Here is a 14,927-nt window from a genome sequence, read left to right on the forward strand (position 1 = left end):
AATACCTTTCTCCTTCTTCCAGTGGCTCCTCTGCTGGGTTCTACCAGATAAATGTGGGTCTTCCCTAATGTCGTATTCTTGCTGTCTGCTGTGATCTCAGCTGCTGCAATAGTTTCAATTATACTTTTGTGAAGAGGACCTCCACAGCAGGCTCTCTCTCTCTCTCTCTCTCCTCTCCTCTCCCTCTGCCTCCCTCTCTAGTTTCAGCTTACATCTTACCCCTATCAGCTCTATTCCAATGTTCAATCAAATCTCCCAACTGCATATCAAATCAATGTTATTAGTACAGCACCCTAACCATTCCACTCATTCTAGCTTCTGTCCCAAACCTCACTTTCCTTTCCTCCATTTCTGGTCAAGGTGCTACAAAACACACAACTTCAAAGGCATGAAATCGTAGACTCCTCCATCTCCCTCATCCCACCGTCCTCCAGTGCTGGTCCTCCAGCTTTTGCAAGGCCTCTCACACACCACCTTTTCCTCTCTTCCCCTTGCTTCCCACTGTGGTTCAGGTCTCAACAAAATTGACCAAACTAACTTCAAATACTTTCATCAATCTCTAGCCTATTAATTCCAGGAAAAACTCCATAGCATTCAAGGAATTTCACAATCTTGCTGTAATCTCATCTTATCTCTGTCTACACCCTTATGCTCCATTTCTCCAGCCAAGAAGCTCCATTGTTCAATCTCTACTGTCCTTGAAGCAACCTCCTCTGCCTGGAATGTCAGGATCTCTGATGAAAGTCCCAACCATCCTTCAAAGTAGAGCTCAAGTGCCAACAAGTACACCAGATTAGAGTTTTGGCTCTTTTACGTAAGAGTCTTGCACAACTGAGCTCTCCGTTTCCTTTTGTGTAAATAGAGAGATGTCATGGAACCAACAGCCCAAGGGCTGTTGTGATAACTAAATGGGTGAAGTGCTCAAAGAATGGTGATGATGAGGAAGCCTTTGTCAATGAAAATAACCTTCAGTGGTCGTCTTCTGAACACCTGTAGCACTGTTGCATCTCTCAGACCATGAGTAGCATTTGGCCTGTTTTGTGTTTAAAGTGCTCCCCTCTCTGGGGCCACTACCCTGCACTGCCCTGACTCTCTTCTCTGATCAATTCTCTATTCTCCTTGAGGGTCTAAACTGTACAGTCAGTCTTGTATTTGCCCTGCTTCCCTTGTAGACCATAAGCCCTGAGGGGCAGTATGTGTCTTATACATCAGCATATAGGTCAAGCTACCTATCACACCCCTTGCTTGCTACAGGAGAGGTCTTTCACTAGGCATATACCTTAGCGGGTTATCACCTGCTGCACAAGCCTCTTCCTACAAAACACTACCGCACACTGTCAATCTTAGGCAGCCCCCTGCCCAGTGATCTCGATGTTTTGTCAACCTCCATACCTGGAGCTCTCCATGCCCAAGATCTAAAATCTTCAACAGCTCACTAAACAAAGAGCACTCTGCACAGCACGTAGTGCTGAGTGGGCCTTCAAAACGTATCAGTTGGAGCGCTGGGCTTTGAAGCCAGACAGACCTGGGTTTTAATTCCTGCTCCCCCATCAGTAAGCAGAGTAACCTTACACTGGTCACGTCACCCTGCCACCCTTGTAAGCTCAGTCCCCTCCCTCCCTCATTGTAAATGGGATAAACAATACCTATCTCCTGCAGCTGTTGAAGAGGATTTAAGATAAGGCATCTTAGTTTTTGGCCCATCAGATAGCTAGCAAACCTTATCCAACTCTCTACCTCATCCCCTAATACACCCAACTCACAGGAATAGATTTCTGAGACTTTAAGCATTATCACTTAAAATAAGAAAATTGTCGACTTCATATTAGATGCGTTTGTCCAATAGTCATTAACCCTTCAGGGCTCCACCCAACAAAGGAAGAACTGCAGCAGCTCTCCCTCCTCCAGAGTGGTGAGTGGGGTGCGGGAAACAAATTACAGTAAATCCCGATCTTCAAGCCTGTGTTTTGTTAAATTGCAAATAGATGCCCCCTCCCACCAGCCCTCCAGGGATAAGAGGGTCTCAGAAGAACTGTGTAGCCCTGTGATCAGGGGATGACACAGTTGAAGGATTAATGTGGCCACTCTCTGTTGGTGGTCTTGGTAATTGCACAGATGTAGTGGATTGTAAACTGGGGGACAGGGTCCCCCACTAAGGCACCGCTGGGCCAGCACGACTTCACTCTTTTCGGAGCTGAAAACTCGACTAACCTTTAATGAGGAGGCAATCTTGGGGAACCTTGTTTTCCTGGCAGTGCTTTCTCAGATAAAGGGAGATGGGGGTGGGGAGGAAGTAATGAAGTCCAGATGTAGGCAAACTGAAGCCTGATCCTGAATAAACAAGTCTTAGAGGTATTAAGCTCTTCTTCATGTCTCTCCAGCAAGAAATTTCCATGTGGCACACAGCATGTTCCATGTGCATCAGGGACCATAAAGATTTTAGAGAAGTGAAGAGGACACTTTGCTCTGCTCCAGACATCCTCTGACATCTTTTGACACAATACTTTCTGATTTGCTGCTAAAAATGTATGGCCTCCTGTGATTTTTACAAACATATACTGAGCACCGAAGTCTGTGCCTTATAGTAGCAGTAAATAATCAAATCAGACTGGTCCACAGCCTGATGCAGCAAACAGGGTAGGCAGGAAATAGACAAATGAGTAGACATGACACTTCAGGATTGTCACCACAAAGACAGGGTGGGCCCAGGGGTCTTGGGGACTTATGAAAGGGGGGGGAAGAGACAGCTGAAGAAGGAAATATCTGCTGTTTATTTAGTACCTACCACATGTAAGAGGGAAAGGCCTGGTCTGTGCCTTCCAGGAACCTATTATCTAGCGGGGAGACAAGCCACGACACAAATCACACTACAAGCCAATGTGTATTGAAGGTGCTATTTGCAGCTGCTAGCAGTTCAGTGATGAGAGAAGACATGCAGCTCCTTGGGATAAGGTTCACCGCTGTGTCCCCAGCCCCCCCTGCCACACTGGGGATATTTGATAAATAATTGTGGAAGGTAGGAAGGCTTCAGAAGGCAGCCATGGTGTTGTTCTTTTTGTTTTGTTTTGTTTTTTAAAGACTTGGCAGGTTCAGAGGACTCCTGTTCTGACCCTGTCACTTACTATCCTTGAGACCCAGTTGCTCAAGCTCTAAGAATCAACCTCCCAAGATGACCGCCAGGTGCCACAAGAGGGTGTGCACATAAAGGCCACTTGGTAAACTGCACGACACTGCAGAAATGAAAAGAAGATTCTCACTGGTGACCAACATAATGTCACTTGATCGGACCCCCAAAACAAGCCCATGGAGTTGGTGAATTATTGTCAAGAGCTTACAGAAAAGGAAGGTATAGCTCTTTTCCAAGGGAGTTAATGGCTTTGCCCAAGTTCAAAGTAACAGGATAAATAAGCACAGAAGTCAGGATATGAACCTAAGTTAGGCAATGCCAGAATCTGAGCTTTTCCCCCAGTTAGAATATTATTACAGAGTACTAGTTCCAATGGGATTAAAGAGGAAAAGTAGCCTTTTCATGCCTGGAGAGAGAAGGGGATTCACCCATGCGTCAACTCCTAGATGCTAAGAAACTATATAAACCCCTTTCAGGGCCTGACCAAAGCAATCACTGATCCCATGTTTATTTAAAAAGACTACTGAGCATTTTTTCCATATTAAAATCTTTGCCCATAATAATACTCTTCACAGCACAGCACCAGGCAACATGAGAGGAGGCTAGATAGGAGATGATGTTTTACTATTTGCTCCTAATCTCACTGCTGCTAGAGTCATTAAGACTTTATAAGGCAGGGATAGAATCCATGTCTTTGTGGATTTGGAAGGAATTCCTATTATGCTAATTCCAGAATCTGAGGTACATCTGAAAAAGAGGTCAACATGACTAGATTTTTCCCTATCTCCTGCCACAGAAGAGTGTCTGCTTTCTCTATAAATTCTGACACTCTCCACCACCGCCATTCCATTCCTTTGTTACGGGGACATTCAAACTGAAGCAAGGGCACCCAATCAGTCAAGGCTTCCCCTGTTATTTGAAGCACACCTGACATTTGGCAGGGTGGGATGATTGGATTTCCAGCTCTCAGTGCCCATCTAACATCCCTGCCTGTCACTCATGCCCTCTGACCAGAAGCAGATTCTTGTGGGAGCCATCTGGGCTCTATGACTGCTCATACTGGGAAAGTAGGAAAGAAGTTGTTGTTTAATTTCAGTGGTATAGCTTTTCCAGAAATGAGTCTACTGAAGTGAATGACTCTCTTTTCCTCTGAGGTCTTTGCTTTGACTTTTTCCATGAGGACTATGGCACTTAATGGCAGGTGAATGGGCAAGGGGACCTCATCATTTGCCCACGTCTCACACACGCCTCTGGCTGCAAGGCAAGGGCGACAGTGTCAGGGGGTAAAGGTCTCCTTGCAAAGGTACAGGAGCAACAGTCGTGAGACCTGAGTTCTAATTCAGTGGACTATAAGGAAATGGGGGTCCAAAGGCTGGAGTTCTTTTCCTGATTCTATTTTTACCAGATATAGGGTCTTGGCTAAGTCACTTCACCATTTTTTGAATCTGTTTACTCGTAATAGAAATAGTTAACATTTATTGAGTATATGGTAGGTGCCATGCACTGAGTTACTTTATCTACATTAACTCATTTAATTTAATTCTGAAAACTTTAATAAGTAGACATAGTATCTCCATTTAAGAGATGAGGCTCAATGAGGCTCAACTTGCTGCCAGCTCCACAGCAGAGCTCAGATGCACCAGAGCTCATGCCTTTAACCACGTCCTACCAGGGGTGTCCACCCATGTAAGAACCATAAGAATACCTATCTCTCAGGGTTTCTGTGAGGACAAAATGCTTGAACATGGTCCACAAGTTTCTCTGGTACACAGCAGCACCGACAAAAGATTGTATTATTTGCTTGCCTGCTCTTCTTCAGAACTATAGGAAAGCAGTACGCAAACCTACTTTGCTAATATTGCATGGGCTGAGGAAGCAGAGCTGCTGCTTAGCCTATAACCAAGGCCACAGCACATGACTATTTCAAGGAAACCTGGGAGGTCAGAGAGCATTTTAATTTAAACATCAGCATGACGTGAGGAGAGAGGCAAGTCACAATTAAGATTTTTCATGGAAACGCTAGCATCTGTAAGATGGAAGGGACGGTCTTGGCAAAAAGCAGGAAAGGAGCTGCTGAGCAGGCATTTTGCTTGAGGACGCATGGATCTGGAAGAAACTACTTTAGCACCCTGTTGTCCAGCCAGCCTGCTGCTACCAAGTGCATTCCCATGAAAAACAGCATTTGATTGTTACAGAAATCCCACGAGTTGGGGATTTCTCTTTCCACCACATTGTGCCTGGGAGCATCTCACTAGGCAAGCTGGTGATGACAGCATGTGAGGGGAGAGGAGAGCACAGAGCATCCCCATCCCTGCGCTATTCTTACTACAACTTCCTGGTTGGGGGTGGGGAGTGGTAAGGACCCTAAAAGCATTCAGTTAACTGACCCACCAAAGGTCAAAAACACCTGTTCAAATGTTAACATAATTATTTGCCTTCTAATACAAACATCGTTTCCAGGAAAAGCCATTCTTCCTCAAGAACTCAACCTACACTGTCAATTTGGAGCAAATAATAGAATTGGGTTTTGAATTCTTCACTTTCTGAACACAAAAATCCTTAGTCCACCTTAAAGAAACTACTACAGTTGCCAAATGGACTGTTTTTCTTTTAAAGGTTGGAAAGAATTCTCATAGACTCCCTTCCCCCTCCCCAAATTCAAACTGTTGATTGTGTGCCTGGTTTACGATGTTATTAAAAAACAAAGAGGGGTCTCAAAGTTTACAACCAACCCCCAGAGTGGGGAAGTCCAAAGAAAAGCTTTATGAAATGTGGTTCTTGTACCATCAGCAGCTGACATTTGATCCAGAGTAGGCAAGATTAGCTAACTGCCTATCCCCTGGAGCAGTTCATTCGGAATTGACAGCCTGCATTCCAAAATCAAGTCGGCAAGATGGAAAGAAGGCTTTGGAAGAAGCCAGACAGAGGTTTGAATCCCAGCTTTCAAAAGTTGTAGACCTTGAGCTTATCATTTAGCCCCTTTGACCTTTTCATTTCCCACTTGTATTATGGGGATAATAGCACTTATTTCACATACAGCGTTCTTTTTTTTTAATCCTCACCCAAGGATAGGTTTTTCTTGATTTTAGAGAGAGAGAAGGGAGAGGGAGAGAGAAAGAAAGAAAGAAAGAGAGAGACAGAGAAACACATTAATGTGAGAGAGAAACATCAATCGGTTGCCTCTCGTACACATCCCCACCAGGGATCGAACCTGCAAACTTCTGGTGTACAGGAAGACAGTCCTACCAACTAAGCCACTCAGCAGGGCCACATGAGGTATTCTTAATATTAGCTTCCTTTTTCTTGGTTTGCTAATATAGGCCAAACATAAACTTCCAGGATATGGCTAATACATAGATGACCCAAGAATCTTGGTGGACATGATGCTTATTTATGTCTTTTATCCATGTGGCTGAGGTTAAGGAGCACAGAACAAAGTAAGAATAATAGTGGAGGTACGGAATGGACAGCTGTGAATGATGTATGACTCACAAATTTTAAGACTGGATTGCCATCAATCACTGTTTCCTTCCTCTGCCCCACATGGATAGATCTAAAACACGGTGGTGAGCTTCCAATAGAGGTAGGCCATACCCCAGTTTCCACGAGGCCACCATTGCTCAAGATAATTGTGGACCTTGTCCAAGTCCATGGCACATTTTTGTGTTCTCAACGAGGACTTTGTCCTCTACAGGAAGACCTGGCTGTAAGTCTGGACTTTACATCTGTATATGAGTAACCTGCTCAGCAGTTAAGAGTGTGCAAAGTATTTCAGTACTCATGACCTCTTTTACTCCTCCATGCAACACAATGAAGCAAGATGGTCATCCTTGGTGCCAAAGATGCACAGCTTGTCAGTGGAGGGCCAGGTCTAGAACCAAGGTCTCTAGATCCCAAGTCTTATTTTATTTTCATGTGGACATCACAGCCTCTGGCTGAGAGAACTAAATACCAATGGCATTATCACTGTTACAGCAGCACAGCGATGATATGGAAAGAACCCAGAAAATGCCTGTGATATCTGACAAGGTATTTCCTCTCTCCTCTGGGGCTCAGGGCTCAGACTCTGGGCTAAGGGACAAATAAGTTCAAATCCTGACTCTACCACTTATTAACCAAGTGACCTTGGACAAATTACGTTTACTCTGTAAACCTCAGTTACTTAATATGTAGAAAACCAGATAAGAACAATATCTAGACTTCATTGGGTTGTTATGAGGATAATGCATACCAAGTATTTTAGTATACAGTACATGATAGGATCTGTGACTTTAGACAAAATGATGTATAACAAAACCAATTTTACCATAGGCTAATTGATATAAACAAGAGTTAAGTTCCTATGTCATCTCTCCAATGTTATAATGAAAAGACATTCAATTTTATGTCCTGGCTGGTGTAGGTCAGTGGACTGAGCACCAGCCTGCAAACCAAAGGTTCGCCGGTTCAATTCCCAGTTGGGGTACATGCCTGGGTTGCAGGCCAGGTCCCTGGTGGGGGGCACACAACAGGCAACCACACATTAATGTTTCTCTCCCTCTCTTTTTCCCTCCCTCCCCCTCTGTCTAAAAATAAATAAATAAAATCTTAAAAAAAAAAGACAAGACATTGAATTTGAAATGACGTTATTTGAGGACCCGCTTACATATGTGTGTGTGTGTGCAAAGTATTTTAAAGTACCTTTAATAATAGTATTAACTGCATTAAATAAATAGTGCTAATCAAGTAAAATTCTTATTGATCTACCAAGGCTCAGCTAACTCAGATATTCTGTAATATGATGCCGGAGAAGTCAGGCAGGTTGAGCACGGTGGTCTGGGCCTTACCGCAAGGATGGCGATGACGATCCCCACGGCGCAGAGCACAGCGTCATTTATTGTCTCCCCGGTTTTCACAGGGTACTTGATGCTGTCGTCATTGCAGTAAAACCCTCGGTGGTAAGGCTTGATGGTGCTGGTCTCAATGATCAGGAAGGGCAGGCCCGCTGGTCAAGACGAAGCCATTGCACGCGCCAGGAAAAGGCAAAACAGAACAAGGGAAAACATGAGTGCAGGCTGGCTAAAGAATGGCGACGGCAAAGACTACTTTAAATAACAATACTGACAGTGATATTAACTCTCTGCGTCTTGGCGATCTACAGCCTACTGGGAGCTCCCTCCTTTCTCCTTTTGTCAGCCCTCCCGTCTACCAGTATAGAGGGCGGCAGTGGCAGAGCCGGGGTTGGAGCTTGTCCGCTGCTCTACAACACCCTGCTAAAAATTAAACCCCAATTTGTAATAATCACTACCACAGCCCCAAGTCTAATGATGTCTCATTATGCCTTCAAGTACATTCTCCTCTTAAGTCTTAACCATTTCCCCTTTGAGAAGGTCATCCTAAGGCTATGTTGCATGGTGTAGTGAAGGCCTGGGGTCAGACAACTTGAATTTGAACCCCAGGTCCACCATTTCCTAGCAGTGTGACTTCTGATTCTCACTCTATCTTCCCAGGCCTCAGTTTCCCCACACATCAAATGAGCTGTGGTGAGGACTAAAAGAGAAAAAAAAGCACATAAAATTGCTAGCACAGTGCCTGGTACACAGTGGCTGTTCAATGAGTGCCACATTCCGTCTTGTTCTTTTACTGTTCAGAGTCACTGCGAAGACTGAGCAGAGCCAAGCTGGGCCCTGCTGCCTGCAGACCTGGAGCAAGGCCCAAGGGCACCTGAGAGCTCCAAGCTGCTGGTGCAGCTGCTGCTGGTTTAATCAGTGGCCAGCTCAGATGCCATTCTCTTAAAGGTCATGGCAAATGGATTCCATCACCTGCCAGGAAAAACTCCCTCATAACCCTGAAATAAAGGGTGAAATGTCACAATGTCTCTTGTGTGGACACTGCAGTAGCCTCCAAATCGGTCTCCTTGCCTTCACTGCCTCTTACACATATCCACCAGTTTACTTCCTGACCATAACACAGCCTCTTCCATGGTTCCCCATCGCACAGGACAAGATAAAGCATGACTTGAGCCTCCCCTCTCCAGACTCATGGTCTCCTGCTCCCATCCCACCCACCCCCATCCTATAAAAAATAGTACACAGAGACTATCTTGTTTCAGGCTCTTAGCCAGACCTACCTCTCCCCTAGCACCCTAGTTCAATACTGAGCCCCAGTGCCACCTCACAATGTAAAAGGTGAGCCACTGAATGTTAGGACTAGGGGAGACCACAGAAAACATCCACACCGGTGATGTGTACCTCTAATGTGTAGGGTACTTTACAACCATTTTTGCATAGACTCAATAACCTTGAGAGGCCATTTAAAAGCATCATTTAAGCATGACTATCGCTCATTTTTAAGTGGAAAAAACAGAGAGTCAGTGAGACTACTGAGCTCACTCAGTCTCATGGCCCATCCCAAAATGCCTAAATCCCTAATTTTACTTTGCAAATTTTTCTCCAAATGTGAATTTCATTAGCTAAAAAAAAATCCCAAGATAAGCAGTTGTTGAAAAGATAAAATTCCATTTTCATGTTTTTCAAAAAGAATTAAATTCACGTCACACTGCTTGAGGGCCCAGACCGCCTCTTAAAAAAAAATGTACCATGAACTCCACAATTTTTCAATTACTTTGGTGCAGACCGGCAGCAATAAAAATGCTCACTCTCTAAAAAGTGTATTTATGTATCACTGTGTATACGCACATGGATTTATTTGGTTTTATTCTTGGGATTTATTTGAATTCTACGGCTATTTATTTTGTGACCCCCTAACTGCTTCCTGCTAGAACAACAATTTACTTTATCAAATTCATACTGGTGCTTTGAAAAGAAAGAACAGCAACACACCACAGCATTGTGCTTGACCTTCTCAAAGTAAACACAGAGGGGCCCTGGAAGGCAATAACCATTAGCCCTTGAAACTCCGTCTCCGCAATGGAGTGAAGGGGGCAAGGAAGGCTGTGGCTTAGAAATGGCAAGAGCAGTTAGCTAATCCTTTGGGGTTAGGAGACTGGGAGAGAAAGATAGCACATGGGACTGGACCGTCTTCATTCCACTGCCTAAACATTTTGAAATGTGGCCAAGTTGGCTATGAAAAGTAGCTGAGAAGCCAGTAGTATGATAATAATAGTTTGCTTTTAAGTTCCGCACATGGTGATAGAATCGTTTAGCTTGGTGTACGTGCCCGGCCGCAGCCTCTGTGGTGCCTAGGAGCCACAATGTTGCTAATAAACTCAGGTAGGGAACAGACCCCGAGTTCCTTAAATTTGTGCTACACTCTCAGGCCCCCAACTTCTATTTTTAATAGCGTGCACATGATAGGCCTGTAAAACATATGTTTCTAAGGACAATAAAACACATATATAAAAGGGCTGTGGAGTGAGACAGAACTGGGTTAATGATCTCAGCTCTGCTCCTTGTTACTCGTGAGAGCTATTACACATCTCCAAAAGCCCCTTCTCATCTGTTCAATGGGAAGAATGAAATCTGGCTTTGAGATTGCTGGGATGATGTAATATGTTAATGTAGTTATTCATTTATTCATTCAACAAATATTTATGGAGTTTTTACTATGTACACAGAGTGCAAGGAATACAGAGATGACACAAGCCCTGCCCTCAGGGAGCTTATGCTCTGGAAGGGGAAGACACTTACACGCAATATACAGGGTGTTGCTTCAGTTGGAAGACACCAAGCAACAGCATTTGTAACGTGAGCACAGTCTGGCACACGCTATGGACACTCGCTAAATGTTAATAAGAAGAAGGAAGAAAAGTCACACAGAGAAGGTTAGGAAAGAAAACGTCTGGTTAGTTCCGTTGCCCTCTTAACCTGGGAGCAATCCAAACACTTTTTCTTCCTTCCTTGTTCAAGGCTTGGGGAGGGTTTCCGGTTCTGATTATGTGGATGATGGCCACAAACAGACAAGAAGTTGGATCTGAGTATGTTCTGTTTGTTTTCTTGAAAGGCATGGAAATAGCATTTAGAAAACCCAATGGCTTTTTTTGTCTCCCCTACCAACTGTGGTCTCATTGGGGGTGATGGCAGTCAAATATTGACTTTGTTCCAGGAAGAGAGAAACCTCAGATTCCTTCGGTTGATGGGAAAGCATGAACATTTTCCCCAACAAGGCAGCTATTCCTCAGAGATATAAACCATGCCTTCCCTCTCCAGGGCATGGAGAAGAGGTTCTTCCTTTTCCAAAGCGGGATCTCCATCTCCAACTTCAGCACCATCCTTACTACCAACCACTACGGTCCCTGATCATTTTCATTTCAAGAAAATTTCCAGTGCTAGTCCTGGGAATCTAAAGGTGAATACATCATGGTACCTGTCCTCAAGAGGCTCGTGGTACTGTAAGAAAGACACAAAAACAAGTGCACTAAAAATATTTCTAACATGTGGACTGACATACGTGTAGACTATAGCGAGGGAACAAAAGACTACTCTACTAGGGCCACTAAAAATGGCCCACAGAGGATGGGAGGTTTCTGCTGACCCTTATAAGAGCAAGAGGCTTCTGGGGTCTAGGGGCTATGTAAACTCACAAGAACTCAGTGCAGTTAGGGATTCCAATAAGGGAGTCAACAAAACTGACGTCCATTATGAAAATACAATTATAAATTTGGCTACAGAGCTGGCAGAGGTACATAAGTAAACAACGATAGGAAGAAAAAGAAAAATAGCATGAAGAACAGTAAGAATAGCTACCATTTACTAAACAATGACTACCTGCCCACGCTGTGATGAGGATCCCCACTCAAACCTCTGCAGTCTGACAAACCCAGCAGCCTGTTATGTTCTAGGTACCGATGGGACTACTGAGATGAAGGAATTTACACCCCACCCTTCAGGTGGCCCTCAGGCTAATGGGAGAAACAGTTATAAAAAGTAACACACTTGGGCACTGGCCAGGTAGCTCATTTGGTTAGAGCGTCATCCCTATACGTCAAGGTTGCAGGTTCGATACCTGGTCAGGGCACACACACACACAAGAATCAACCAATGGATGCATAAATAAGTGGAACAAGTCAATGTTTCTCTCTTTCTCTCTCTCTGTCTCTCCTCTTCCTTTCTCCCTTAAAAAAATCAATTAAGAAAATAATAACACATCAGTAGTCATCTCCAAAAGGTAAATCACAGATACTAGGTTTTTTTTTTGTTCCTGTTGGCTATATTTTCTAACTGTTTTACAACCAATACACATTTCGTTTAAAATAAAAAAAAACTTATTTCTAAAGAAAACAACAACTAAAATGTTAAGTCAACTTAGGGTTCAAGGGGATTACAGTGACTTATCAGAGTCACTCTGTAAGCACATGGTGGAGCTGCACGGGGTTCAAGTGATCTGCCTCTTCGTGCTTTCTAAAGTGAGTCACTTCAAACAGAGGGAAGGAAGCACCCAGGAGTACTAATAAATTCACTAAAGCTCAGCAAACCTTCTGGCCTTTGAAGAAAAATAATGGTTTGTTTGGAGCAGTCAAGGCAACAGCAGTGGCGATTGTTCCCTGGACGTTCACCATGGACCACATGTGCTCGAGATGCAATTTAACTGAAACTCTGAAGCCAATATCCTGGAATTAAGATGTGTATCTATAATGAAAGGTAGATTACCAGCTTTTTGCAAAGCAGAACCAAATAGTGTGTGCACACACACCAGCTGGTGATTCTAGACCCAGACTCAAGTATTTCTCCTTCTTTTAATCAAGGATCAATTAACTTCCTATACCTCCAGGGACCTCTTGAGATGTGTAAAAGCTGCAGAGGAGGTGAAATACGAACTCACTGACAAACACTTAATGGGCAGAAAATCAAAGCATTAAGAAAGGCCCCTGTGTTGGGTTCAGGCCTTTGAAACTTCTCAGGCTTTGAAAAACTAACACTCGGGTAGGTTGGGTGGTTGGGAGTGAGGTGTAAAAAAACAGAGGATAAGTTTTCGCGGCCCACCCATTGATAAAGTCATGTGGGAAGTGTTACTTACCGAAGTGACCGAGCCCCAGAGCCCTACTCCCTTCAGCCACAGCTTCGCATCTGCACAAAGCTAAACAGTCTCCTGCTGTCAGAGTGCTCTTTAGAAAGCCCCGGGTGTGAGTCGGGAAAGAAAGGGTGGGGATCAGAGAGTGAAGGAGGAATCGTTGCACTTTTGCACGATCCAAATCAAAGCATTAGGGAGGAGCTTCCCATGTCTTCTATACCCCAAGTCCTTCAAGTGCCTTTTCTAGAGTTGTCCAACTTTCTGCTTCCCTCTATCAGTAGTTACCTCCAGAATCTATGAGAGTAATAATTAAACTAACATGTGCAGAAAACTCACACACCTACCCACAAAATAATACCAAACACAGGTATGTGTGTCAAGTATCAAGCATAGAATAAGTTGCTCAAATCAGGTGGCTATTAGGACTTTGTGATAGGAATTTACCCATCTCACCCACACTGTAGAGTTCTACAGTAAGCAGCTCACCTGCAGTGCAAAGCGAGCAAATGGCATCAATTTGGCCTGGATGTTAGAAACAGAGATGGAAGATGCCAGGCTTCTGATTTCAAGGAGTGTAGAGTCTAATTAAGAATCAATGCATTCTAGTCTCCACCATCACTATGAAAAGTTATAGGCTATCATTTTCATTTGTACCCAACAGAAAACTAAGGCCAAAAATTTTGTAGCTTGCCCAAGGGCCCCAAAGGAGTCGATTGGTCATGGGATTTGAACCCAGGTCTCTTTCTTTTGACTCATGTTTGCTGACTCCATGACCTGACCCTTCTCTTCTTTATAAATGTATTCCCTGTTAAAGTATGACCAACTGAATTTTTTTTAATCACTTAAGGCCAGAATGGTCAACCCAACTGCTACTTAGAGGTTCAAAATACAAATATTTATGTTGCTTGTAAGTGACAGGGTTTCTATTTAAAATAATTAATTGCTACTTGTCTTAGAAGTGTGCAAAGTTTCTTTGGTTTACAATATTTGTCCAGATTTTTAGACTGGACACAATCCAAATGAGACAAAACTAAGTGTACTATGGAGGCGTTTCCGACCTTTGAAAGGGGCTGCCATGAAAAACACTTGCTGTTGGCTGGTGCGAGCACGCAATAGTCTGGGTCCAGAGGTTCTCTTTGACAAACGCTCAATTCTTCAGCACTGGAAAGTGCAGGCCCTTTCTTCACAAAAAGAAGACTGTCAGGACCAAAAGCACCTCCATGGTAGAAATGAAGAAACGAACGGCGGATCTTGTCCCGATGCCTGGACTTCCTACCCCCAAGTCCGAGGTGTTCAGCCCATTCCACAAACATGTATGGACAGTTACTGAATCCTGGGAACTACATTAGGTGCTGGGGACATAACGATGAGCAAGATACTGCACTATGTTTGAGTACCTCTACCGTGGAAAGCTTCAGGTTCCAGGACAAAGAGACACTTGTCTTTAGTCTAATCATGAGTATAAAAAAAGAACTCTGATGGCCTTTCTTATTTGAAAATGCTTAAAGTGAAAACACTTTATGCTTTAAAGTAATTGATATCAGCTATCTGAACACCGCCAGCTCTGGCTTATGTGGCCTTTTTGTTGTGTTTTTAAATGGCTGCCATATCCACCAGGAACTAAAAACAAACTGACCAACAGCCCACGGTTCACACCTTCCACTGAGAGAGACCCAGACATCTTTCGTTGCCATCACATATTCACAAATGGACCATTTTACTCCATTCGTACTAATACACAGCTACCAGAGGCAACAGAACTTAGGATTCCTATACCCCAGGTAGAGCTGGGTTATTTCCCAAGACCCCCTTCCTCCCTTTTGATCCCTTTTTAAAATAAGGATGTGAGTAA

General features: G+C 43.8%; 1 protein-coding gene across 1 annotated transcript in view; it reads right to left on the reverse strand.

The window, feature by feature from the left end:
- The window catches only part of PLPP3 (phospholipid phosphatase 3), a 78,779-nt gene that overhangs the window by 31,303 nt on the left and 32,549 nt on the right, over positions 1 to 14,927 (reverse strand). Inside the window, exon 2 of the mRNA XM_024571237.4 lies at positions 7,954 to 8,111. Within this exon, the coding sequence (XP_024427005.1) occupies positions 7,954 to 8,111 (158 nt within the window). The remainder of the gene's footprint in view (positions 1 to 7,953; positions 8,112 to 14,927) is intronic.

Source organism: Desmodus rotundus, chromosome 3 (genome assembly GCF_022682495.2).
Source record: "Desmodus rotundus isolate HL8 chromosome 3, HLdesRot8A.1, whole genome shotgun sequence".
Classification (NCBI taxonomy): domain Eukaryota; kingdom Metazoa; phylum Chordata; class Mammalia; order Chiroptera; family Phyllostomidae; genus Desmodus; species Desmodus rotundus.